General features: G+C 25.8%; 1 protein-coding gene across 1 annotated transcript; it reads left to right on the forward strand.

Annotated features, from left to right (window-relative positions):
• Window positions 1-8,838: 8,838 nt before the first annotated feature.
• On the forward strand, window positions 8,839-25,112 carry LOC145846467 (EH domain-containing protein 3-like). The gene is made up of 10 exons (XM_082953226.1): window positions 8,839-9,378; window positions 10,368-10,574; window positions 11,953-12,141; window positions 12,485-12,617; window positions 13,672-13,763; window positions 15,378-15,486; window positions 15,549-15,602; window positions 22,230-22,420; window positions 22,705-22,891; window positions 24,994-25,112. Exons 1-10 carry the CDS (start codon window positions 8,839-8,841, stop codon window positions 25,110-25,112), a joined length of 1,821 nt encoding a protein of 606 aa, XP_082809352.1.
• The last annotated feature ends 2,467 nt before the right edge of the window (window positions 25,113-27,579 follow it).

Genomic DNA, 27,579 nt, shown 5'->3' on the forward strand with positions numbered 1-27,579 from the left:
TAAAATATTCATTTTAAAAATCATCTTTTTACTTAAGAAAGTAGTATGTTTATAACTACAATACTTTCAAATGGCTTCTTAACTTAAAGGTCAGTCTGAGCTGAAAAAAAGCTGAGTCAGAATAAAATAGAACTTTTTTTATAACTTTTATATTTTAATAATCATTTTTTTTTTAATAAAATTTTAATATGTTGTGTAAAGTGGGTTAGGGATAAGGGTATAAATAAAAATAAAATGAAAAAGTTTTTTTTTAATCTGCTGAATCAGCTTTTTATATAGCTTAGTTTAGACTGACTTTGAATATGCTTTCCTTTTCAAATCAATTAAACTAATGCCACCAATGGGCCCGAAACTGAAATTTGATTTTTTTTTTCTTGTTGAGAAAGTTAAGATTTTAACTAATGTAAAGCTTCAAAAAAAATTAAATATTTCCGTCTCTAATAAAAGTGATACCAGTTTGCTCGAGACGATCTAAAGAGTTTTCGGATAAACTAATTTTTGATATTATCAAAAAATAAATAAATAAAAATATAATAAAACCATTCAATTTCTATCCCATAATTTTGCAACAAAATTATAACTTTTTTTTATTTTCAAAAATTAAAAAACAAACCATTTGCACTTTTTTTAAACCTTAGCTTGTTAAACATTAAAAGATTGTGAATGAAAAGATTAACTTTCTAATACTAAAGGACTTTTTTTTACTTTTAGTTTAATTTCTTTTGTAGAATTAAAGTTTAACATCTGACTTACTTTATTTAGCGATAACAATTTTTTTAACAATAAACCAAATATAAAACTAAAACCTGGTATTTTTAAACAGTATGTTAGAATGAAGTAACATTTTTAAGAAAACTTAGGTTTTAGTGTGTAGATTGTTTTAATAAAAAAAGCAGTTATACAATTAAAGTGTATAGTATTGATCAACAATATATACAGTACTAATACTATATAGTACTATAATACAAGCGTGTTTTTGCTTAGTTACCTGTTTCCTGTGCGGCTGCTGAAAAAACTGGAACACACTTAATAAAAAAACGATTGAATATGGTTTTATTTCAAAATAGTTTAATAAAAATTTTTATCTATATGTTAATTTTTTTTATTTGTAATAATTCATAGCTTATATTTTCAAAGAACCACGTCAAAATTGACGTAATTTTTTAAAGCTTTTTTTGTAGAAAAAAAAGTATATACTATATAGCATTGTTACAATTACGAACGGTGCACATTTGAAAAAGTGAATTTTTTCATTAAAAATTAGCCAATCAAAACTATTTTTGAATGGTTTCACAATATCAACGATTTAATTTTTAACTATGAAACTTTTGATTAAATCAAATTTTGTTTTTCTTTTCACAACATTAGAAAAACTGTAATTTTACAATACTTTTTTTTCATCAAGTCGTATAAAAATTGATTCACGTCTGCTATTAGTTTATTTTTTAAAAATAGAATTGGTTTTAACTTAAATTTTATTTTTAGGTAATTATTTTTATCGGAACTGTTTGACTAAGTAACTTATTTACATATCATTGGATATACTTCTATATTATTAAGAAATTTGAATTACTATTCAAAATATAAATTTAAGCTTTTGTTAACAACGCTAATTGATTAATGCTGTAGTGTTTTAAAACGTAGCGACAACCACAACAATGCTTATTGAACAACAAAATCACTCAAAATAACTGGTCCTAGGACCTGATGTACGAAAAATTCTTTCTCTTCAACTTTGATCATCATGCACCAAGTTTGGACGAATTAGACTAATAAAATTAATTTTTCTTAGCTGTTAGATTTACATAACTTTGGTTTATAACATGTATTTTTTATAGCACGAAAAAAACGCCTAAAGAATTAGGTCCAAGGACCTAGTGTACAAAAAACTATTTTGGTTATCGAGTCATACACCAGATACAGTTTAATGTCATGTCCATGACTTATTTATAAAGACCTTTTTTAAAACTTTGCAACATGAACATTTTTTATTTAAAAGAATTTTAAAACATACATCGTCAGTAAAATAATTTTGAAAATTTAATGAAGCTTAGGGTTACTTTAAAAAAAGCAATAAAGATTTTAAAGTTGCCTAATAGATCAGTAATCTTCGCTTAGAAAAAGTAAGACTTTAACTTGAATTTATTTTAATAATTAGCTAGAATTGTTTTCAAAGTATTAATATGCTAAAACATTTCAAATATAAAATGAAACAAAACAAATATCGATACAATACTTGTTGTTTAATGTAAGGTAAGTCAACTTTTTTAGTTTCTTCTTTTGACTTTTTCATAGTATTTTTCTAAATAAAGTTATATTAGAAATGTGTATTTATAGATTTTACATTTACACTTTTATATTAGTTTGTAAAGACTTGACGCTTGAAGGTCTAACTTTAAGAAACTATAGCATTTACAACCTCCGCTTAGATTTACTCAACACTCAATTTATTGCACAAATGGCTGACATTGTAAGAAAGAAATTTAAATTTGCTTAAAAAAAGATTTTTTTAGTAAAAAACAGTTGAAATAAAAGTTTTAATTGCCTAGTCTGCTTAGTATTTTTTTTCTCGCATTGTTAACTTCACTTCAATTAGTATTAACGATTGTACAATAAATATTTGAAAAGTTTTAAAAGAAAGTAAAGTGAAACAAATATCAAATATTTTATAGTACATGGCGTTGATTAGAATAGAAGCAAATTAATTTTCAATAAACAATAAAAGTTTAGGACTTGAATAAAACTTTAGTTTACCCACCTATCATTTTCACGACAAATTAAACTTATATACATAAACATTTTAAAGTTACAGAAACATCAGCCTCACTCTTCAATTCCCTGGCAGCAAATGTTTATCAATGTCAAATAATGCATATTACATCCGATTTTAAATTAAAGGTGTTTCCCCTAATATTTAGACAAAATTTATTTATAATTCTCAAATAGGTCCAGGACACAGTCAATTGACTTTACTTGTGATTTTTTTCTCAGCATCAATAGTTTTAGATTTTACTTAGTTTTTTTTAATTATTTTTTAAAAGTTTATTTCATTTATAGTCTTTTCCCTAACCCACCTTAACTCAACAGATTAAAAACTAATCTAAAAATAAAACCTAAGAATAAAAATAAAATTATAATAAGTAAAATTAAAAATAACATGACATTTTTTTATACCCATTCAGCAAATATTTGGAAAAAACCTAGAATTTCAATAAGACTCATGTTTAGTTTACATATTGTGGCTTTTATCTTTTTTGTAACTGAAAACTCTACTGCTTTGTTTTTGTAATTTATTTTGAAACAAATTGTATAAACAAAATAACAGCTGATCCATTTCTTTAGTTTAAAAAGTTTTAAGGTAGAAAAGCATCAGAACTTAATCTCCCCTCTACAATAAACGTTTTCTAATGATCAAGCTAGTGATTTTGAGCTCATCATGTATTATTTCACCTGCCCTATCTTTAAATTTATTAAGAAAAAAATTACCTTTTAATTAAAATTAAATCTATCTATAAACATAAAAATAACAAAACTTTAATTTGTAACTAACCAAAATAAAAAATAGTCCTAACCCTTTATTAGAAAAAACCCTGGTGATCACTTTTGCAAACACTCACAAGGTTAAAATTTCAAAATTAAAAACACAAAGTGTGGAAAAATCCTGTAGCTCAAATCCCCAAGCAAGTGCTGCCACACTCTTAACAAATGAACACAAAAACAATGCAATTATGATATCACTGCCAACAAAGTGAGTTCACAATAAACTGTTAAAAATTTAAGGGCCTAGGTGGGTACTTTTTTTTAATTTGATCTTATTTTATATAGTTTTTACTAAGCTGCAAGATGTTTAAAAAGAAAAAATGTTTTGAAAATTCAAAATAATTTTTGAGGTATAGCCGGTCAAAGTCTGAGGCAACAAAAGAATCCTTATGGGAGGCGTATTTAAAAAAAATATAAAAAAAGAATTTTATAACAATAAAACAAAAAATCACTTTTTTTTTGTTAATTTTTTATATAAAATTGTAATTTTTTTATTTGTGAAAATTTTCTTTGACAGAATTCTCTAAATATTATAAGGAACATTTCCTGAAAGTTCGAGGTAGTTATCTCAAAAAACATAGTAGGAGAAAATAGATTTTTAGTGAATTTATTTATTGTTGCCTTTAGTTTGCGCCTCCCATAAGGATCCTATTGTTGCCTCCGACTTTGACTGGCTATATCTCAAAAGTTGTTTTGAAATTTTATATCTGTAAAATCATCTTGTAACTTAGTAAAAACTGTATAAAATAAGATCAAATTTTGAAAAATTGTTTACCCCCCTATGCCCTTAAGTGACAAATACCATTAAGCAGTATAAACTATAAACAAACAACTACAAAACATCAAACTTTAAAAAAAACTAATGTAATTTATTGCTAGCAATAAGTTAACACAAAGCTTGATCACTATTTAAAAACTTGACAAACTGTTTTTCTCATAACAAAATTTAAGGCCATAGGGGGGGGTTCAACATTTTTTTTTACTAAAATTAACTTTGGCTTTTATATGAAAGCTTAAAGTACAAACTATAAGCCAGTTTTTATAGAATTCAAAAATATCATTTAACTTTTGAGATATTTAATTTTTTGTAAAAATTTTCCAATATAAACGTATGGACCGCAAATTTTTTGGGGTCAATTTTCTTGGAAATTTTAAAATTCACTAAAAACCTATCTCCTCCTTCATTTTTTGACCTAGAGACTTCAAATTTTCAGGAAATGTTCCTTTTAATATTTTGAAGAATCGTACTGTTGGAATTTTTGAAATTTAAAAAAATAAAAATTTTATCTACAAAAAACTAAAAAAAAGGGTAGTTTTTTGACAATAATTTTTTTTTTACTCAAAATTAAAAAATTTCTTACAATAGATCTCTTTAAAGTTTAATGATACACATTCTGTGAAAATTTGAGAAAGATTACTCAAAAAATGAAGGAGGAGATAGATTTTTAGTGAAATAGTCTTTTTTCGCATTTTTAGTTTTCGCCTTCCATAAGGAACGTATTAAACGCCCTTTCTTTGATTGCTTATATCTCAAAAGTTACTTTGAGTTTTTTTAAGCGGTTAAAAGTGTCTGATAGCTCAAATTAAATTCTACAAAATAAGATCAAGTTGTAAAAAACAAAGTGGACCCCCCCCTATGGCCTTAATTAACAAAAGTACAACATCTCAACAGAAATGTTATACAATAAAAATAAAATAAATAACATAAAATAATCAAACTTAGAGTTGTACAAAATTCAAATGAGAAACTAAATATGCAATTAATCTAGTTTAGACACAAATGTACAAAAGTATGAGACAATAAAAATATCTACTCAGACATATGACTAAAGCACTCCAGTTTTAATCCTTGTAGCAAGTTCAGGGTTGCCACTCGGTCAGGAAAAGTCAGGAAAAATTTGAAAAAATTACAAAAGTCAGGAAAAGTCAGGAAAAAATGGGGGGTTTTGAAAAAAAGTCAGGAAAAGTCAGGAAATTTGACAAAAAAAAAAAAGTCAGATTTTGTCAGTTTAAATTTACAAAATTCCTTGTTTTCCAAAGCCTTCAAGTGGTAAAAGTTAATTAAAAGTCCTTTAAAGTCAGAAAAAAATTCCAAAAATTTCCTAGAAACTTACAAAAATATTTAATCTTATTTCCAATGCCTTCAGCTGGTAGAAATTAGTAAAATATCCTTGATTAAACTGCAAAATGTTCCTTATATGTCGTTTGTTTATCTAGATACATTTATGCTAGGATTTGCTAAAAAATTGTTTCTTTTTTCAGACAAGCTGTGTTTATAAGGTAATAATACAAGTATTTTGCTGATAGAGCTGTTTATTACAAACATCAATCATACACAGATGGTTAAAGTGATGTACTGGAAGTTTGATGATTCAGCAACAAACTTTTGTTTTTAACCTGTATTAAAGATAGATTGGAAGCTTTATATAGTTTAAAGTGTTAGATTATGTATTTTAGAATAAGTTTACTTTAAGAGTTTGATTTAGAAAAGTCAGGAAAATTTTGGTAAAAAGTCAAGAAAAAGTCAGGAAAATTTTCTTAGCTTGATGAGTGGCAACCATGCAAGTTAGTAGAAAATTTTTATAACAGCATTTAAATTCATCTTTTTTTAGTTTTTTTAATTTTCTTGGATACTAGACCAAAGCTTTGGACTCAATTAACTAAAGCAGTTTTGGCCAAGTCTTGTTCTAGGTCTTTCAGTTATGAAATGTAATTTTTTGGAAAACCTTGTATTGTGTGAGTGAAGAGAACTAGCAAGAGAAAAACTTTTATGCTAAACATAAGTTCAACCATATTATTCATTTACAACTGTGCAATTTTAACACATTTAATTTCAGCAGACCAGTTTTCACAAGCAGCGGGTTTGTTAGGGTCAAAGCAGGCCAGGGTTCCCACTCTCCTCAAAATCTCTATAAATTTGCAATATTCTGAAAAATATCTATGTGAAAATCCTTATAAATTATGTTTGTTGCTTAGTGATTGAAATTTGAAAGCCAAATCAGAGACAAAAAAAATAATTATTTTTCCAAATTAAAATCTTTGCAATCTCAGTTCAAAACTGTGACTCTATGGCGCCACCTAGCGGATATTTTTTCCCTTTTTTATATTAAAATGGTTTATTATATGTTTTGGTTTTAAGAAAACAAATAAAGAGATCTCAACTACTGGAGAAGAAATAATAGAATTTTATTTGAATAAGATTTATTTAAGCACTGACGAGGTCTTTGACAGAAACTTAGTTTGTAAAATAAATTCTTGAAAGAATAAATTTAAAATAGTTTATCTAAAGTTTGCTTACTTAACTAAAATTATAGCTCAAAAACCCTCGAACTTTCGTAATTTTTTTTTAAACTATGCTTATATACAGTTAATGACATATGTACACTAAAAATATGTTCAAAATGTTTGAAGTTTATTGTTTTTTTTTTGTAAATTTGCTATATTTTGTGGATCTCCCTATAATTTTTTTTTTGAAATTTTAGTGGGAACCCCAAACTTGTTTGATCAACAAGGCTACATTACTAATGTAAAATTTTATTTTAAAAGAGTTTTCAATTTGTCTTTTTGCATTTTTTGATTAGTTCCTAAGGTGGTCCTAACTGGTGGCTAAATGTTGTTTACCCCTATTTTATAAACAAATATAATAGAATTAAAAAAAAAGTTAATAAAATACTGTTTATTAAGTTTCATATAATTATAAGCTGAAACAATATCATAGGTTATGGACAAGCTGTGTAGCCCAGTAACCGGACAACTTGGTGTACAAGTATTTTTACCTTAAAACAACTTTTGCAAACAACAAAGGTTGAACTTTTTTAAAGCAATCATTTTGACACATTAGTGCTTATTATTAATTATTCCAACTCAATGTTTTGCTTTAAAACTTTAATATATACTTATAGTATAATCTTCAAATTTAAGCAGCTTGCCAAGGTTTAGTTTTGTCTGTATTTTTTGATAAATATGACAATTTGACTAGAAAAATTAATCACACATATTATAGGTAATAGACAAACAAAAGCATTATCTTCAAATAAAATTTTAGATTTTTTTTGATAATTTTCAAATATCTGATACTGATCCTGGATTCAAATGTAATTTAATTTAAATAAATTATTACTACTTAGTTAACAGCTGATAAAATCAAAATAAGCTATAACTATAATTTCATATTGAAACTGACAGTCTCATGTCAAAAAAAGACATTTAGTTGTGGTAATTCAGTTGCATAAATTATTTTACCCAACTGACCCAGGAACAAACAAAAGCTACTTAATCAGGTTTGATTTGACTGAAACAACGACTCACTGTGACTATGTGTGACTGATGAGTATTAATGAGGACAAACTAGATTGCAGAAGGTTGCATGGATTGTTATTGATGTTGTGTGGTTGAGTTTATTGCTAATATATTTTGATAATGAATATTTCACACTTCACATCTACTAAACATCTACTAGCTGTTAAAAACAACACTGCCTGTTTTTAACTTGAGTATAAATATTTTTAATACAAAAAACAATGTAGCGAAATTTTTAAAAGCTTTCACTACAAGTCTAACAACCATTGCTATAGCAGTGTTTTTTTTTAATAAATTTGAATAAATATTTTTTACCTGAAGTTTAGTTTTTGAAAATGTTTATTTTTCACAAAATTTATTACCCATATTTCTAGCTCAGCGCAGTTTTGTTTCTGTAACTAAAAACTCATTTAACAATAATTCACTTGGTTGCAGTATCAAAATTAATTACAATGTTTTAAACTGTTTTAATTAAGTAATTTTTAATTCAAATAAAAAGTTTTAGGCAGATTTAAGCAAATTATTTTAATTGAAAAATAAGTCTTTAATGAAAGTTTTTTTTTAGAAGGCAGTAGTTTTTTGATATATGTTTTAGATTAGATAATAAATATTTCAAAGTTAGTTTGTTTTAAAATTTAGTTTATTTAATTAGTTAAGGTTAAGCATACACTATTTTATTAAGTTTTAATAAATTCAAATATTTACTAGTTTATGCTTGAATGTTTGTTAACTAATTACAGTAGTTTGTTAAATTTTTCTTTACTGAAAGTTATTTCAGAAAAAAACGAAATTTAAAAATAGCAAGTATATCAACCTAACAGCTATTTTATGGCTTTAGTTTTAGAAGAAAAAAAAAGTAATAATTTTTATATATTTTTAAAGTTTTCATCTTGTAGTAATCGTAAAAAAAAAAATTTTTTTAATGAAAAAGTTCTTATAGTTTTTCTAAATAAATCAAAAATAGGTGTTTGGTAAGCTGTTATTTTCAAGTTTTAAAAAATGCCTTGGTCAAGCCAGAAACACCAGTTTGAAGAAATTAAAGATAACTATGATAATGTAAAAGAATCAATGAAACGAATATACAATAGTTATTTAAAACCACTCGAAGACCATTATGATTTTGCAAGTTTTCATTCAAAGCCTCTTCAAGATGCTGATTTTGCTGCTAAACCAATGGTGTTGTTAGTTGGGCAATATTCAGTTGGAAAAACATCTTTTATAAAATACCTACTTCAAAAAGACTTTCCTGGTATGAGAATTGGACCAGAACCAACTACAGACTCATTTATTGCTGTTATGCAAGGAGATAAAGACCGAGAAACTGGATTAATATTGGAAGGGAAAGTACCTGGGGAAGCTCTTGTGTTAGATCAAACTAAACCTTTTAAAAGCTTAAATGATTTTGGAAATAGTTTTCTATCACGTTTTCATAGCTCTAATTTAGATCATGAGCTGTTAAAAAGTGTTAGTTTTATTGATACTCCTGGAATACTATCTGGTACTAAACAGCGTCTTAACAGAGGATATCGTTATTCTAAAGTTTGTTTTTAAAATTAATACCTATTTTATTATATTTTTTACTTAAATCAGCAGCTTTACTAAAGTTATTGATAATACAATAAATTTATTTTTTCTTGCTAAACAAATTCGTTGTCTCTGATTTCTTATGTTTATTCAATTGTTCATAAAGTTTATTTTAAAATGCACTTTACATAATTTTGATCTGTAGTATTTATATTTCCAATAAAATGCCTACTATACCTTTTTTTTTCGAAAGCAATTTTTGATAGCTTATTTCAAGTTTTAATGTATTAATTATAAATTAAATAGTAAAAAAGTATTTCTATTTATATGAAACTAGGTTTCACCTAAAAGATATAACAGTCAAATACAAAACAATATTTATTAAAGTAGTTTTCGATTTAATTTATTTTTGTACATTTAAGCCCTTTGGCTGAAACTTGGTTTTGCAATTGATAAAAAAACTTCATTTTTATCTCTATAAACTTTATGTAAACTGAGAACTATAATTATTTATTTTAAAACCAAAAGCTTCATGCAAATGATATAAGTTAAAAAAATTCTTTGCTAAAGAATTTTAGCCAAGTTTTCTAGTGTGCTAATAGTTTTATTATTAAGTTTTTAGGCCTACTGAGTTAGATTATATTTTTGTTAGAAGTGTTTAAAAGTAGCAGTAATGTGAAGAATCATACTAAAAAGTTATTTCTAAAGATATATATGGGTTTACCTTAATTTTTACAAGTTATCTTGTTTGTCAAATATAATAAGTATTCGATAGTTTTAATAACTAAGAAGTTTTTTTAGTGTACAGATTTAAAATCTATGATAAAAGTTATTTATTGAAGATGTAATCAAAAAATGTTTCTTAAAAATATCTTTTTTTTATATATTTAAATAAATCCCCTTTTTTGACTGTTTACTCTTAACTAATTATTGATTTATTAAAAGTTTTTTTATTATTTTAAACAAAAATTGTCGTGTTCGTAATTATTCTTTCTATTTTTTAGGTTTTACAATGGTTTGCAGAAAGAGTGGATATGATTATTTTGCTCTTTGATGCGCACAAGCTAGACATTTCTGATGAATTTCAAGAAGCAATTATGGCTTGCAAACGATATGAGTCAAAAATTAGAGTAGTTTTAAATAAAGCTGACCAAATCAACAATGAACAACTAATGAAAGTTTATGGTGCGCTTATGTGGTCCATGGGAAAGGCATGCATTTTTAAATTTATTTGATGTAACTATATTATGTTGAAACTTTTACTTGTATATACAGGGTGACCACTAAACCTGGAATACCTTGAGATTGACAATTTAGACTAAAAAACCCTGGAATTTGAGAAATTAAAAAAAAAATATCTGGTGTTTTGAACAAAAATCACTGAAAACCCTGGAATTTTAAACAATTTTAACATGTTAAGTTGTGAAATTTCTGTATGACACAAAAAGTCTATAATATTTTAACTATGTTTGATGTTTTGTTTATGTTTATTTTTTGTTGAATATAAATGTTTTTATTTTCATTTTTTCCATTGCGTGTCCTGGCTCAGGTTTTGATGCCTGAGTCCAACATTGCACAATAAACAGTATAATAGTAATACTAATAAACGTAAATTTTAGTCATCATCAAACGTTTTTTTATTAAAAAACATATTTAAAGTAGCTTTACAGTATTTTTTCAATGTTGTTATACTAATTAACACAGTTTTTTACCATAAACTTAATTTTAAACTAAAAATAGACCCAAAAACAAGTACTTTTGAAAATCTGGAAGAAATTTCTCAAAAATATTCAGCCACTCTGATAACAGTTATAATGTATTGTTTAAGTAGTTTAAATCTATCAAAAAGGCTTTTTTAACTTAAGATTAGTTTACTACTAAAAATAGTCAAAACATATGTACTTTCAAAAACCTGAAAGAAGTTTTGAAGACTTAGAGAAAATTTGCCAAAAACGAGTGGCCACCCTGTATATACCAAAATAGGAATTGAAATGAGTTTATTTGTAAATAATTAAATTTCCTGTATAAAAGGGAATAATTTTGTATAATAATATGATTTAAACTATTTCCAAAAATGTTGTTTTGTAAGAGTTTTTAGAATAAAACTTATATGTTAAGTTTTATGACTTTGACTTTATAGATAGTATGAACAGCCTTATATTTTTTAATTAAGAAAATATCAGCAAAAGTCTACAGAGCTTAAGCATGGACTTTCGTAGGCCGTGAGACAAGCTCAAATTAACCTTTGATTATACCAGTTTAATCATCAGGCTACAGCCTCAGTCTACTTATGCTTATGGTCTGATAATCGAATTGGTATGATCAGACTTTCATTTCTCTATTTACAAAGAAATTATCTATAAAAAGTAAAAAAATTAGTTTGACTATTAACACTTTTAGAACTCAAACTAAAAAAAGTTAATGTTTTACCGTTGATATGGTTTATTTTATTATAATTAAGTTTAAATTAATAATTTAAGTTTATTAAAGATATTTTTATCTACTAAAACTTTTCTTTTAACTCATAGTAGAAAACATTATATTTAACTTCACAATTTAAAGAACTAAAAATAACCTGTAATCTACCAGATATTATCAACACCTGAAGTCATAAGGGTGTACATCGGTTCATTTTGGGAGCAACCTTTGAGACATGACGAAATGAGATCTTTCTTTGAACGAGAGCGAAACGCTTTATTTCAAGATATTTCGTCTCTGCCCAAGCAATCTGCCATTAGAAAACTAAATGACATGATCAAGCGTGCAAAGTTGGCAAAGGTTAATTTAAGAAGTTTTTTTTCTGATATGTAAAGTTAAACTGTACTTCGATATTAGTAAGGTAGTGTAGAACGATAGAATATAGTTTTTTGGTTGGTATTTGATTATTTTTAAATATGCACATTTATATACACGTACGTTATTTACGTGTGGCTTTCAGCTGGTTAAAATCTAGAAACTATGATGGAAAATATAAACACAGAAGATATATATTCGCTTATTTTGTAAAAGTATTCGTAATAAAAAGTTTAACTTAACAAATTAAACAAAAGTATTCCAAAAAATACTAATGGAAATGACTATAAAAATGACTCAATAAAAAATCTAAATGTTGTTTTTAAAGGTACACGCGTGTATTATATCGTATCTACGTAAACAACTACCTCTGCTTGCGAGGGGTAGAGCTAAAGAAAGTATGATAGAAAGATTAGGAGAGATTTTTAAAAGAGTAGCTGCAAAGCATAAAATATCTATCAGTAAGTTTACAACATTTAAAATGGTTCCAACGCGCTAATTTAGAATATAATTAAGTTTTATTACATTGAAATAGTTAGATAGAGTGTATTTTAAAGTTTTTGTAAATTAGAAAGTTGTTTTATCAGTAGAATTTTTACTTTTAATTTTATAGTGTTAATATTAAAATAAAAATTAAAACTTAGTTTTTATGTTGACATTGGAAGCATCAAAACTTAAAAATATTTTATTTTTAAGTACAGTGCTTATTCACTTATCCAGACAGTTTAAGTCGAGAAAAAAATTCTCACTAATTTGTTAGGTATTATATATTTTATTTTTAATTATACTTTATAATTAATCAAAGTTTTTTGTTTTTCTTTATGTTTGTTTTACTTTTTGTTTGTTTAAAAAAGCTTTTTTTTTTCATTTAGAGAGATAGGTAAACAATTTTTTGATTTTGATTAATTTTTTTTGATTTTAAAGATAAATCTTATTTCTTCTCTTAAACAAAAATTCATCTTTCTTTTTAAATTAAAAGTTATAGCAATTGGAATTGCAAATGAGGAATTTTAGTTTCTTTACCCTCAAAAAACGTATAAAGTTGCAGAGAGTTAATAAGTCTGATGTTTTTCTGCCTTTAACAAAACAATTAAATAAATTAACTTAAATTTAGCTTTTATTATTCATCATTTTATTATCTACTACTCATAATTACTATTTTTTTTACTATGATGCTTTTATTATTTATTATGCATCGCATAATATAAAGTAGTTATATATTATTTATTTTTTAAATTCTTTTTTGTACTTATCCGGACATGTTTACAGAAAAATATTGCCCAACATCTCCGGATAAGTGAACAAGCACTGTATTATTAAGTAATATCCGTACTACTAGTAGATAAAATTTTACAATAGGCTTGTTCAATTATGAGTCCTACACAAAGAATTTAAAGTTTTATGAATTATTTTTACCAGTACTTAAAGTTTCTGAAAGCTTTATAACTACTTATAAAGTTTTAAAGTTTAAAGTAATTAATAATTCGGTCAACTAAAAGTTTATCTGTTTTTTAGGTGATTTTCCGAACTTAAATGACATGAAGCAAAACCTTAGAGAGGCGGACTTCAGCAAATTTAAAAAACTCAACGGAGATCTTTTAATCAAAGTAACTAAACAATTTATTAAATTAATTCTGAAAAATAAACAATAAGTTTAAGAAAATATTTAATTTGGTACGCATTACTTATAAATTTTAAGAAAGTATTAACTATTTATGTTTTGAAATGATTTATGGAGTACACATTTTTACATAGTTTAGTAGTAAAGTTTTTGAAGTAGTTTTTTGATAAATCCTATGTTTTTTAAAGACTATCAACTAGCTAAATCCATTAAATAGTCTTAAGATTCTTGTTTCGTTTGGAAACTAGTTTTCTTCTTATAGATATAAATTGTTTTAAATAGAAAAATGCTTAGTTTATTTCGAAATTAGTTAGATTAAATTTTGTTTCGACTCTGTAGTATGTCGTTCAGATTTTTTTTTATTACTATACTACTGTAAAATGTTATTCAATAATTGTTTTATCAACTTATAGAAAACAAACATTCGTTTTATATCTTTAGAATATTATTTTTTTATAATTATAGTTTTTCACATCAAAAGGTTAACTCACTATTATTAATTACTTTGTGTACAGATCATTAAATGTTATGGTTTAAAATATAACGTACTCTACTGTTTGGTTTGAATTTTTTTTTTTCCACGTTTAGTTTTATTATTCAAATAAATATATTATAAACTAAGGCCATTAAAATGGAAAGTATTTTTTATATTTTAAACAAAGTTACCAATTTACTTTTACTGATCTTTAAAATTTGATGAAATTTTTGAGATATAAGCAATCAAAGTTTGAGAAAATCCAACAAATGGAAGCAATAACACTTAAAGATGTAAATGTTTTTCATTAAAAATCTGTTTCTTAATACAGTCTTTAAGCATCATTTATCTTGAGTTGTTTAAAATTGACGACGTCAGTTATTTTATCGTTTTTTTTTTGACTGATATCTCATATATCACTATTCTTGTTAATTTTTCTATTCAGTTTGAAACAATTTTAGCAAATATTTTTTGTCATTGTATCAGGCTAGTTTCCGCAAGACTTTAATATTAAAGAATATTTATTTGATTTTAATAAACCTAAGTTACACAATCATTAAAGTAACTTCATGTATTGCTGTTTAAACTCCAGTAATGGGTAGGTGTCAAATTTGCACGACTAAACTAAATTGCACGAAGACACTTTTGCACGGTGACATTTCTATAATTTGTTTTTAATATCACTGTTAACCCTTACCCTCGATCGGTAGCTTTTTTTTTCTTTTTAATTTATCAGTTTTTTTTTTCATTTACCCTTACCCTCGGTCAGTTACTTTTTTTCTTTTTTTTCTTTTATTATTAATTTATCTTTTAGTTTTTTTTTTCTATTTTTTTTTACTCTCGTGCAAAAATAACCCACCGTGCAAAATTGTAACTCGTGCAAAATTGACCCTTAGTGCATAATTGTCTTAGTATAATTTAGCAAATTTTTCTTAGCGCAATTTTGAACCGTTCCCCCAGTAATATATACATTAGTTAGTACATACAAGTTATTCGTAATTTACCGTTTTAATTTGCATATATTTTTTACTTTTTAGTATTTTAGTCTCACAAAAGCATCGGTTTGAAACTGTAAACTATTTTAATTAATATCAGCTGTTTTTAATTATTTTTTGTAACTCAAAGGTGGACGATATGATTGACGAGGACATTGGTCAGTTGCTGGGCGCGATAAAGAGAGATGACGCTAAAGCTGTTGAAACTGCTGGCAGTGCGAGCGGCGTTATGATGAAAGGTTTTGTTTTATTCACTCACCTTTGTATTTTGTTGAATTTTTCTAATTTATTTTTGTTTAAGGTGGAGTTTTCAACAACGTCAGTTATAACAAAAGTGAGAATTTTTTTGATATATGTAAATTAAGAACTTTAATATGGTTACCATAATTTGTTTTGTTTTTGTACGAAACTATTAAAATTAATCAATAAATTGCTCTTTAACATGTTAGGAATCTTTAAAATTGATAGTGAATGTACTGTTTTTAGCAAAGCTGGAAGTAATTTTTGCTGAATATGTAGACAAGTTTTGTGTGGGTTCGACAGTCTTTTATATTATCGGAAGGATTTAGTAAATATTATGATATAAATATTTAGTAAATAACCACCGTGTTTTGTAAGTTTATTTTGAACAGTTAAGCTATAATTACAAGTAATAAAGGAATCAGTATCATAGCTTGTTCACAGGTAAAACCAACAGAAAATCTTAAGTTTCATCAAACTTTATTTTAATTTAAGTAATTTTAAGAAAAATGATTGCCTAAAAAGTAAGTCACGGGCTTATTTTCTTTTTGACGAAATTTGCCGTCCCTTTATTTCTTTAAGTTATGATATCTAATTACAAATCTGCTGCACTAAGTGATTCTTCTAGTAAGTAGATAAAATTTTAAATTATAGTTAAGCTCAGAACGTTTGTAGATAGTAGAAAAGTTTGTTGTTGATAGCTTATAGTATAAGATAAGCTGTTGTCTATATTTAATCATTCAATTAGAATACATAGAAAGAGAAAAAATAGTTCTAATGAAAGTACTTTTTGTACAACTTTCAGTTACTATATTATGTTTTATATATACATAACTTCTTAGAAAGAAAACATGTTAGGTAATCTTACATTTTGCTGACTAAAATCTTTGTTGGTTAAAATAATATATTATTAAAAATCTAAATTTAAGTACAATCTGTGTATGTTTATGCTCCGTTTAAAAAGATAAAACAACATGTATAACTAATATTCAAGGTTTTCAAAAAAACTAGAAAGTTAATTTGTTTTAAATTTGTTCCAACAAGCAAGTTAGTTAGAACTTATAAATGAATATGTTATATAACAAACGTATTAAAACTTTGTACCTTTAAAAATTTAAATTACTGAACTTCCATTTAGTTTTATAGTTTAGCTTTGATTTTTGCAGTTTTTATTAACCTTTTTTTTTTCGTGAAAAAATAAAACTATCGATATACTTTATTTTAGCTGTGCTTTTTACTCGGAAGTTGCTCTGTATACTTTTTGATACGAACTCTTTAAATGTAAGCTTTCTAAATTTATATCAAGTTAAAAATATGGAAAAAGTTCCTTAATTTGGTTACATGAAATAATGCAAATTTTATAGCAGTATCACTGTACAGTTTAATTAGTTTACACAAATTCAAATATAAGCAACAACAAAATATTGCGGTTTAGTGCAAAAATTTTTATGTAAATTTCTAATGCTAAAGAATAGTGTATTTAAACATGACAAAAAAGCCTTAAATAACACGCTTAAAACAAATCACATTTTTATCTCATCAAACTTGCTTTTTTAAAGTGTTTTGATGCTTTACATGTAGAAAGTATTTTGTTCATAAACTTAAAAAGACTCGTTTTATTAAAACTCTTATATGACTTCTTGTTTTTTGAAATGAAACCAGATGACAATAAGGTTGTCTAATTCGTTAAACTTTATAAAATTTTTGTGCAAATTTGTTATACAAAAACTATCTAATATTTTTTAACAGTTTATTACAAACAATATTATGTACTTAATACTTCAAAGATGACAATTAAAGTTCTCAACTTAAACAAAAGGAGAATGTTCAACTATAAATTTTAATAACAATACAATGTTTCACTCGCTTGAAACTAGTCAAACGAGATCTTCAGTTGTTTAAAATATTATTCAAATAGAATCACATTTAAACAACTGAAGATCTCGTTTGACTAGTTTTAAACGAGTGAAACATTGTATTGTTAATAACATTTACAACTAACGGTATTATACAAAAATTATGCAAATCGTATGATAATTTTATTGAAAATTATCATTCTATAATTTGTTGTTACGTCATATTATAAATTTGGAATTTTTTATAGTTCGTTCTCTCGCTATAAACAAAAAAATACTTTTAACTCTGTTTGATTTTCAAAATATTTTTGTTATTTGTACCCGTCCGTAAAACTGCAATATCATGGGCAAGAAGAAAGTTTGCCTCGCATCTGCTGGTCAGTGGCAGAAGCCGTACGATATCCTAATTAAGGAGGGAATCCGAAAGTGCCAGAAATGTCGTGAAAACAAAAGCAATCACGACGGAGCATCACGCAAAGACATTTTCAACTACATCAGGAGTAAGTACCATAACATGAAGTACTTTAGCACTCAGCAAGGACTTGCGCGAGCCCTAAGACGCATGACGAGATCGGGGCATGTGGCGCAGAAGAAATCCGGATATTTCCACTTAACTAAGAAGGGCCAGAAGTTGCAATGGGAGTACGGTAAGAAATTCGACCGCACCATTTGTGGACAAAAAGCGCTCTACCACGAAATGCAGTCGCGAAGAAAGAAAAACCGCTTGCGCGGAATCTGTCACAAGTCAAAGTTGAAGGCGAAAAGGAAAAGAGTTTTCAGACAACCCTGCCGTCTTCGAAAAGTACCAAACCGTCACATTACTTTTGGTATCATACCCAACGATAGAGTCGCGCCTTTCAGAATGTGTTCCAAGGCAATGATGGACAAAACCAACCCGAATCTCAAAGTCGTAAAGAGAACAAGAAGAAGACTACACGATAGGCATATCAAGAAAAACTTGCACGTTGTAAGAAAAATTAAAAACAAAAGTAAGTTCAGCAAAAAGAGGGTATGCAGAAAGATAAAAAGAAAGCATCACCATATAAATAAATGAATTATATTTGTTATTCGTAAAACGAATTATTTTTAAACCATGATTGGTTAAAATAAATTAATTTCAATTTGATTGGTTTTTGTCTTAACTTTTATAATTGGTTTTAATATAAGTAAACGTAATTACGAAGATAGTACATTCTTGGTTAAATACTCTAGTGGTAATTCAAATTTTGTGCTTAAGAAATATATTATTATTTAGACATAGAAATGTGCTTAAATTTTTTATTTAACAAAACCAAAAATTATCTGCTCTTTAAATTACATATATTATTCTACATTTAAGGCTTATGTAAATCATAATTCTTCAAAGTAGGAGTTATTTGTTATTCAGATAAATAAAAAGTCAGAGAACACAGTTGTTTTTTTTCAATATTTTTATACAAAAATTAAAGTAAAACAGTTTTCACAGCTGTTACACATTAAGAGTTTTTTTTTGTGCTGAAATACTTATTTAAACTTAAAACACTAAAAAGCTTTTTCGAAATTTTACTGTTATACAATGTCGTTCGTAATTATATCGTAGTTATATGATAATAGGGCTCTTCAGCTATAAATTAAGTCTTGAAGATACATATAAAACAAATAAATGAACTTATATTAATTTAGAGCAAAACAATTGACTAAAGATTACTATTTTATGCAGTAAAAAAACGAAAAAAAATGGAAATAAAAAAAATTCTATTTTATATTTTTTAACACAGACTTAGTTATCATATTGTTATATATCCTAAATTAATGTATATTTTTATCTAACAACAAACGTATAAGTTATCTAATATTTTAAACATTACATATTGTTGTTTGATTTAGGCTAAAAAATTTAAAAAACTTTAAGAATTTTGTAACTATTGTAATGCAACGATATGTTTTTGATAAAACTGTTAATTAAAACCAAATCAATTTTTTAAGTTAATTAATATCTAACGAACACGAGCTTTGAAAAGTCAAATAAATTTACTACAGTTTTTATAATCATTACATTTTCTCTTTTTTTTTTTACTTTAGGGCTTGGCAACTTTTTTAGGCACGCCAGAAATTGTTTAGGCTAGAAAAAATTATTCAGCTTGTTAAAAAATCTATACTAGCCGATTTTTTACAATATTTAAATATAAAAAGTTCTAATAAAACAATGATTTATTTAATAAACACTAAAAGCTAACTTTAAAAAAGTAAAGCACATTTAAAAAAATGTTCAAGCTAAAAAATACGTCGCGGGTGAAAATTTCTGTATACGTTGACCACCTTAGATTTTTATAATTTTAGTAGGTCTATCATTGAATTATAAAAGAGGCGTTCTTAGTGTATCATATCTATTTCTAGCATATTATACTGCTCTATTCTATACCAATTTAGCTACTTAAATAAACTTATCTAAAACTTTTATTAAGTGATTTAAAGTACTCTGAGATTTATAAACTAAAAACACAGATTTGAAAACTAAATTGAAAAGGAAGTCAGTAATTAATAAATTCAAGTAAGTTTAGAAGATAAATTCAAAAAAACTTTAGGCATCTTAATGCATAGTGCGTTGCAATCAAACTTGACTGTGATTCAGAGTAAATTGCACGTTAAAAGTTATTATGATAGACCTACTAAAATTATAAAAATCTAAGTTGGTCAACGTATACAGAAATTTTCACCCGCGACGTATTTTTTAGCTTAAAAAAAAAAAACTTGTGCTATACAAAGAAAAGTTAATTAGTGCGTTGCAATCAAACTTGACTGTGATTCAGAGTAAATTGCACGATAAAATTTATTATGTACATTTAAAAAAAAAAGAATTACTTGTTATGATACTTATGAACATCATTTTCAAGACGTTTTTTTCTTGTTAATTAGGTTATTAGTTTGCATCTAAAAATTTCTTTTATTCTAAGAAATTTTTTAGATGCTATGATTAACCTTTTGTAATTAAAAGTATGTTAGGTTGCTTTATAGAGTTTAAAATTTCTTATTTTCAGGGTTGCCAAAAAACTTGGAAACCTGGAAAAACCTGAATTTGACAATTTAGGCTAATAAACCTGGAGTTTGAGAAATTTTGAAAAAAATCCTGGAATTTTAAACAATGTTTACCTGTTAAGTACAAAAGTTTTGATTTGACACAAAAAATCTACCATATAGATAAAAAAAATTGTCATAATCTAATATTGTTTTTATTAAAAAACACATGAAGTAGCTTTACAGCATCTTTTCAATATTTTTATACTAATTAACACATTTTTTTACCTTAAACTTAACTTTGAATTAAAAATAGACCCAAAAATATGTATGTACTTTTAAAAACCTGAAGGAAATTTTGAAAACCTGGAGAAAATTTTCCATAAACATTTAGCCACCCTGTATTTTTGAAAGAGTTATTGATACTTTGAGTTATGTTTTTCAATTTTTTTAGTTTAATTATATTTTAAAAATTGTAAATAATACTTAAATATAAACAACACTACAAATTTTACTTCTATGTACTAAATATTTTTTTGTTTAAACAGCAGACAGTTATGTTCTGACAACTTAGTTTAGTTTACGATAATTTTATATTTTAAACTTTACATTAGTTAGTAAACATTAGTTTTCCTTGTTTGTTTATTTTACAGGGTTGACACACACTTAGGATATTGTGAAAGTCTAGAAAATCTCAAGATTTTTTGACTTTTTTATAACTCAGGATGACTCAGAACAGTTTTGATTTTTTTTTATCTCTGGATAGCTTAAGAACTTTGAAAAATCAGGACAATTTTTTTACTAGATCAAGAATGAGATTTAGTTGCTTCAGTTTCAATATTTTGTTATTTTATGTAACCAATTTTGTTCAAGAACATGATTTTTATTGATTTAGAAATGCTTATTAAAAGAACGTTTAGCTTTGCGGCTAGTTCTTCACTATTCTTTGAAATAACATTGTAGTTTTTGATTCAAGTATAATAAAATTTATCATGATTTAAGTTTATATTAAACTGTTTAATTAAAATTGAAGTTAATAAATATGCATTTAAGTGAGTACTTTATGTGGATTAAAGTTCGTCAAAAAAAAATTCAAATTATTTTCTATTATATATAAATTTTACTAACATGGTTACATAAGATCGTCCACAAGTTTTGTTTTTAATCTCAATTGATTTAAACTTTTAACGTTGAATTTTCGAAAACAGTATTTAACACCAATTAAAAAAAAATTAAATATTCTTTTTATAAAAAAAAATTTAGGTGTTTTTTTAATATATGATAGTACATTTCAAACACAAAGTTTTGATATAGGCTTTAACTTTAAACGCATTTAAAGCTTGTTTACTTTTAGTTTAGCTTTTTTCGGTTTTAGACTTTTGAAATTATAATACAATAAATAAGTATAAAAAATAATCATGCAAAATAAAGCTTTGCGATAAAAAGTCGCACCATGCAAAAGAAAACACTTTGTGCGAAGTTATCACTAAATGCTAAAGTGTCGCTCCGTGCAAAAAATTTTTCTCTGTGCAAAAGTGACGCCTTTCTCCGGTCAAGAGATTTTTATAATAAACTTGTCAATTTACTAGAAAGAGCCGCTGGTCGTTGTAATTTTGAAAATATAATAAAAAATAAATGTTTCAAGTCATACTTATTATAAGTTGGTAATTAGATTAGCACTTTACTTGTTAAAACGTAATTATTCTTTTGTACATTTTTATTATACAATAATTTTTAACGCATGTTTTGAAAAAAAAAAATATTTGGTTTCAATGTCAGAATATTTCTGCATGACAGACTGAGTCCATTCAGCGGGTCCTAGTTTTCTGACCCCTGGTTTTCTTAAGAAATAACAAACACATCTTTGTAGTGTTTATTGCAAAAATATTCAGCTGCGACGGCTTCTTCAAACCCGTTCTTTGAAAGATACGGTGAAGGGATTATGCAGGGAGCAGATTACGGAGCTTCCGCGGAAAACTCGTTCGATTGGATTGTCAACGAGAAGAAGTCAGAGTATGATGCCGTGTTCAAAACTCTCAATCCGAGTGAAAGCGGTAAAGTGTATGGCACCAAAGCTAAAAAAGTTTGTTTAGTTGTGAATCAAAAAGCTCTTTAAAATTTAAACAACTGAAAAATCAATATTTTAATCAAAATGTTCTGTAAAGAATAATAATAACCTCATTCAGTCTTTTAAACTATTTAATTTTTTTCGTACTAAAATAAGAAAATGTTGGAAGTTGGATAACTAAACAATAATTATGTATACTTTTCATATGCTTGTAGAAAAAACTTTGTAAATTTTCACAGTCTTTAAAAATTAAAAGCAGTGTAGTGTTTTTTGACAAATAATTGATAATCACATCAAAGGTGTTTGTCAAGTCGAAGCTGCCAAACACGGAGCTTGCCAAAATATGGAGGTTGGCCGATCACGACCACGATGGGAGGTTGTGCGATGAGGAGTTTGCGCTCATGATGCATCTCATAGATATCCGCTCACAGGGCCACGAACTTCCGGACAAACTTCCTAAACACCTCGTCCCACCGTCGCAAAGAGGTTTTTGATTTTTTCAAACATTGAAGTAAAGTCGTCATACAGACCAGTTGTTACCAAATAAATTTTCACTTGATTGGTTTAGAAAGATTACAAAAAAATATTACTTCTAGTTCTAAAGGAAATAACCTTGATTGAGTGTATTGAGATAAAAATAATATATTTTTTAAACTCCTTTATGATTTTTTAACTTAGATGTCCTAAGCTTTTGATATTAAACTAATGCCATTATTTCAAAATGAATTCAATGGTTTTTTTTAATAAGTAATTGCTTTAATAGACTTGTTTAATATTTAAATAGAATTTTTTTTATTTTATTTATTATTTGTTTAATAGAAATATTTTTACTAAATTAAGGCCATATGTAGTCAAGGTTTTTTTTAAGTATTGTTGGCTATTAAAAGGGTTGATCATGCCAATTCGATCATCAGACCACAAGTTTCGGTAGACTGAGACCGGTAAATTTGAGCTTGTCTCACGGCAAACGAAAGTCCGGACTTGTTCTGCAGACTTTCGCCGATTTTGTTGATTGTTGGCTATTAAATGAAAGCTTGAAGTATGAACCAATGTCAGTTTTTTGTTGAAGATAAAAACTTCAATTAACTTTTGAGATGTAGTCTATTTTTAAGTTTTTGACACAAACCTTTCAACTGCAATTTTTTTATACTCAATTTTCTCTGAAATTTAAAACTCGCTAAAAGCTTATCTACTTTTTTTTTTGAGCTAGAGACTTCAAATTTTCAGGAAACACTTCTAGAAAAGTTATAAAAAATAATTAGTTAGAACTTTTTCATTAACTAAGAATAAAATTTCAGATAAAAAAACAGTTATATTTTCGAAATAAAATAATTTTATTCGCGGGAATTATTTTAATGTTGGTGACGGACTAACTGTAAAAGTAAGTAATGATTAAAAACTTAACAAAAAAATTGTGAATTTTTTTTTGCGCCTTCGATACTGAACCTATAAAGTTGTTGTAGTGTTAACTAGCATATATTTATATCCTACTAATTTTAAAACTGTCAAGTTTACAATCAAAGAATTTGAAAATACATTGATTTTTCTAAAATTTCTGCGATTTTTTTTTCTGTATTTACCCTGATATCTATCCTTTAGTTTTAGTATTCTTACTTTTTTTGTTTCGCTTTTCTTAACCTTTTTTTTTTAATTTTGTGCTAACTCTTTATTATTTCAGGTTTGCTCTACTTAGTAGCTCTATGTTAGAAAGTACGTCTAATCTTATGTATAACTTTTATTTATAAAAAAATCAAGGTATCTTCAATTTATTTGAATTTGTTTTCTTAAAAAGACTTATTAATCATGCAAGCTGTAATTTATTATCTAATTATCCTACTTAATCGCACTAACCGCTTTTTTTTGTAGATATTATATTATTATCTTTAGGTAAGAAAAGTAGTAGTGGAAAGATTGTAGAAGTTATTTATTGAGTACATAGTATTAAGTTAAGATAATATGGATACCTTTTTCTTATTACTTAAGCTTTTATTTGTATAGGTGCACGACTATATAAATTTGGACAATTCAAGTTCCGACAAAATTGAAAGGGTCACAACTAAAAAAGTAATGTATATTTGTCAAATATAAAAAATTTATATGTAGGTCCTATTAATATCTTAAAGACGTTTTTTTAATTTTGCAAAACACTGAATATTTTTTGAGATATGGCTTAGATAAAGTAAAAAACATAGTTATTTTTAGTAATTTTAAGATAACTTAAAAAATATTTAAGATTTTGCAAAGAACAGAAAGTGGCTTGTAGATTGTAATAAGATCTACATATGTATTTTTTATTTTTTTAAATTTTATAATACTTTTTGAGATATAGTGTTTTAAATGATTTTTTAAGAATTTGAATTGTCCGAATTTGAATTGTCATGTAACCCTTGGACGAAACCGGTCGTAGGATTGTCTCGGATGCTGTTGTTGTTGATCTTGCGGTAAAGTTCATTGTTTATTATCGATTGCATAAAACATCTCAACTTCGTTGATGATGGCCGAAATAAATACTGGCTATATTCTTTTTACAAATTAATAAGTTTTAAATTATTTTAAGATTGTTATTTAACTTGAACTACTTATAACAGTATTTCAAGTCAATCAACTGATTAAATCAAAAACAAGCTCTGTGTCTATAAGGACAAGCTCACAAAATATTGTCAACAAAACTCAATCAGAAAGTTATATGGAAGTTTCGCAAGAATGAAAAATGCATCAAACAGATGAATAAGCTTTTGTTTTACTTATACTAAGTTTTATTTGTATTGAACTTGAATGCAAAACCGCTTTATATAAAAAAGGTCATTGACGACAAGTTTTGTAGCTTCACGACACCTTGATTAAGTAAAGTTTTGAATTTTAAAATAGATATTTTAAAATATCAAAAAAGTGCGGAATACCGAATTTTTATAAATTTTTCTACCTTTATTTAGGTGGTCAATCATCTTAAATTTTTTTTTTAACTGTACATGTTCTTTCCTTGAAAACTTATTATAATTTTAACTATAATAAAAAGTCATATATTTAAGAAGTTCTAAGTCTTAATGTTAAAAAAAAGCTCTAAATTTTTTTTAGTAATTTTATGGAACTATAACACCCTTAAAAAATAACACAATATGGTTTTTTTAAATTTCCGTATTTTTTTTAAACAGTTTTATTAAGTTTTAATTTTTCGTTGTTTTCAAACTTGTTGAAATTTTGAATATTTATTGACATATGATTGATTGCAAAACACATGAACTTTGCATTATTTTTTAAAACTATTAGTAGGCACTTATGTGATTTTTAAAAATATATATGTCTTTTAATTGATTAATTTTAAAAACAAATAAATTTCTCACCAAAGTTTTTTTTGTACTTAAAAACTCCTTATGGAAATAAAATGTCAGAAGTTATAAAAGCATCAGTTCCAAGTTTTAAAATGAGATCAATTTCCAAATGAGTTCAATATTACCACACCTAAAAAAAATCTAAACATTAAGTTGTTTTTCGAAAATGTATATATAAACTATATCAGCCTAAAGAATAACAAGATTGTAGTTCAAAGAGATGTAAACGAATCAGTTTTCAAATTATTCTTTCTTTGATCTCTGTGCTTTTATATTCTAAAACGGTATATGTTTTGAATAAAATTAAAACGAACTTTAACTTTCTTTTAAAGGCTACTCTTTGCATACTGTTTTCTAAAGTACAAACCCCATTATATACGTTTATCTACAACTGTTACTTAAATCAAAACAGCCTATTTAGTAGTTCTATTATAAATGTAAAGACATACTATTATTTAGTAAAAATTTTAGTTACAATAAAATGTTTCAGTTTTTTTTTAATTTTTGGCAGTAACTAATTGCTAACATAGTTAAGTATAAAACTTAAGTGCTTTTTATTTGTTGGTTAAAAAGAAAAGTTTTATTTGTTAATTTTTTTAAACATAATAAATTTTTGTTTAAGTTACCAAAAAGTTCAATAAGTTGTTTTTATCTGTTATAATGTAAACATGCGATGTTTTTGGATTTCTTTCTGAATTAAGATAACAAATTTATAAAATATGACTAATAAAAAAAATCATGATATAAACATATATTTCTTTTTTAATGTCTGCAGATGGTTAGAACAGAATTAACACTTTATAAAACACTATAGCTAATCCAATTTAGAGGTATAATTAGTTTACATTAATAATTTACAACTGTTTTAGTGAAGTTTAAGCCAATTCAAAATATAATTTGTTTGAAAATGAATTAACTACTTACATATAACTTATACATTTTTTGATTTGAATTAAAGTAGTATTTTATTTTTTACATGGATCAACACACACCTGACTAAGTTTAATATATATATTTTTAGGTGAAAACGGCTTATACTATTCAATTTTATCAAAAATACCATTTATTTTTGAACTTTCTTGCTTACTATTTGTTTGTAAAACTTAGTTTAAACACAAAACTATTTAAGTATTTTTTTATTTAAAGCGATAAAAAAAACAGTTTAGATTGAAACAATGAGTGTTAAGTTCTGTTAAAAAAGTGTTTTTTATGATTAGTAAAAAGTATGAAAAGAAAAACGAAATCAACTGAAAAAGTCTATTCCAAATCCCGGTCAAACATGTACAATCCAACCTTATCTCCAACTCTTTTAAGCTTTGTGATCTTGCATTTGAGCATATGAAGAGCTTCTACTTGCTCATCCAAAAAGTTTGAAGTTAAGTAGTCCTGGAGCTGTAAAAATAAATGTGTTCTAAATTTAAATTAAGTATCATTTGCCAGTCTTTTTTAATATTTAGTTAGACAGTAGTAAAACTTTAAATAGTATTTTTTCTGTTTACATTACAGATGTTCAAAAAGTTTTGCTAGAACCATTTTAAACTACAATTTTTGGTGTAGGCTATTATGCAAACTTTGAGTTGTTCAAATATCTCATATCCTTTTTCCACAGCTTTAATTTATTTTTTATTTTTGTAGGTACTGACTAAGTATGTTAGTTTACGTAGTGAAATGACTTAGCTAGTTGTATAGTCTAACATACACTACATTTAAACCACTCGAAATTAATTAACTGTTTGTAGTCCATACAAAATCTATTAATATCGGTCACTAGAAACTACAAATTCGAAGTACTCCGTAAGTAATAACCTTTTAATCTTTTTTTTTTTTTCAAATAAAAAGTATACT

This window comes from Thalia democratica, unplaced genomic scaffold (genome assembly GCF_965202585.1).
Source record: "Thalia democratica unplaced genomic scaffold, ktThaDemo2.hap1.1 HAP1_SCAFFOLD_455, whole genome shotgun sequence".
In the NCBI taxonomy this organism is placed as follows: Eukaryota; Metazoa; Chordata; class Thaliacea; order Salpida; family Salpidae; genus Thalia; species Thalia democratica.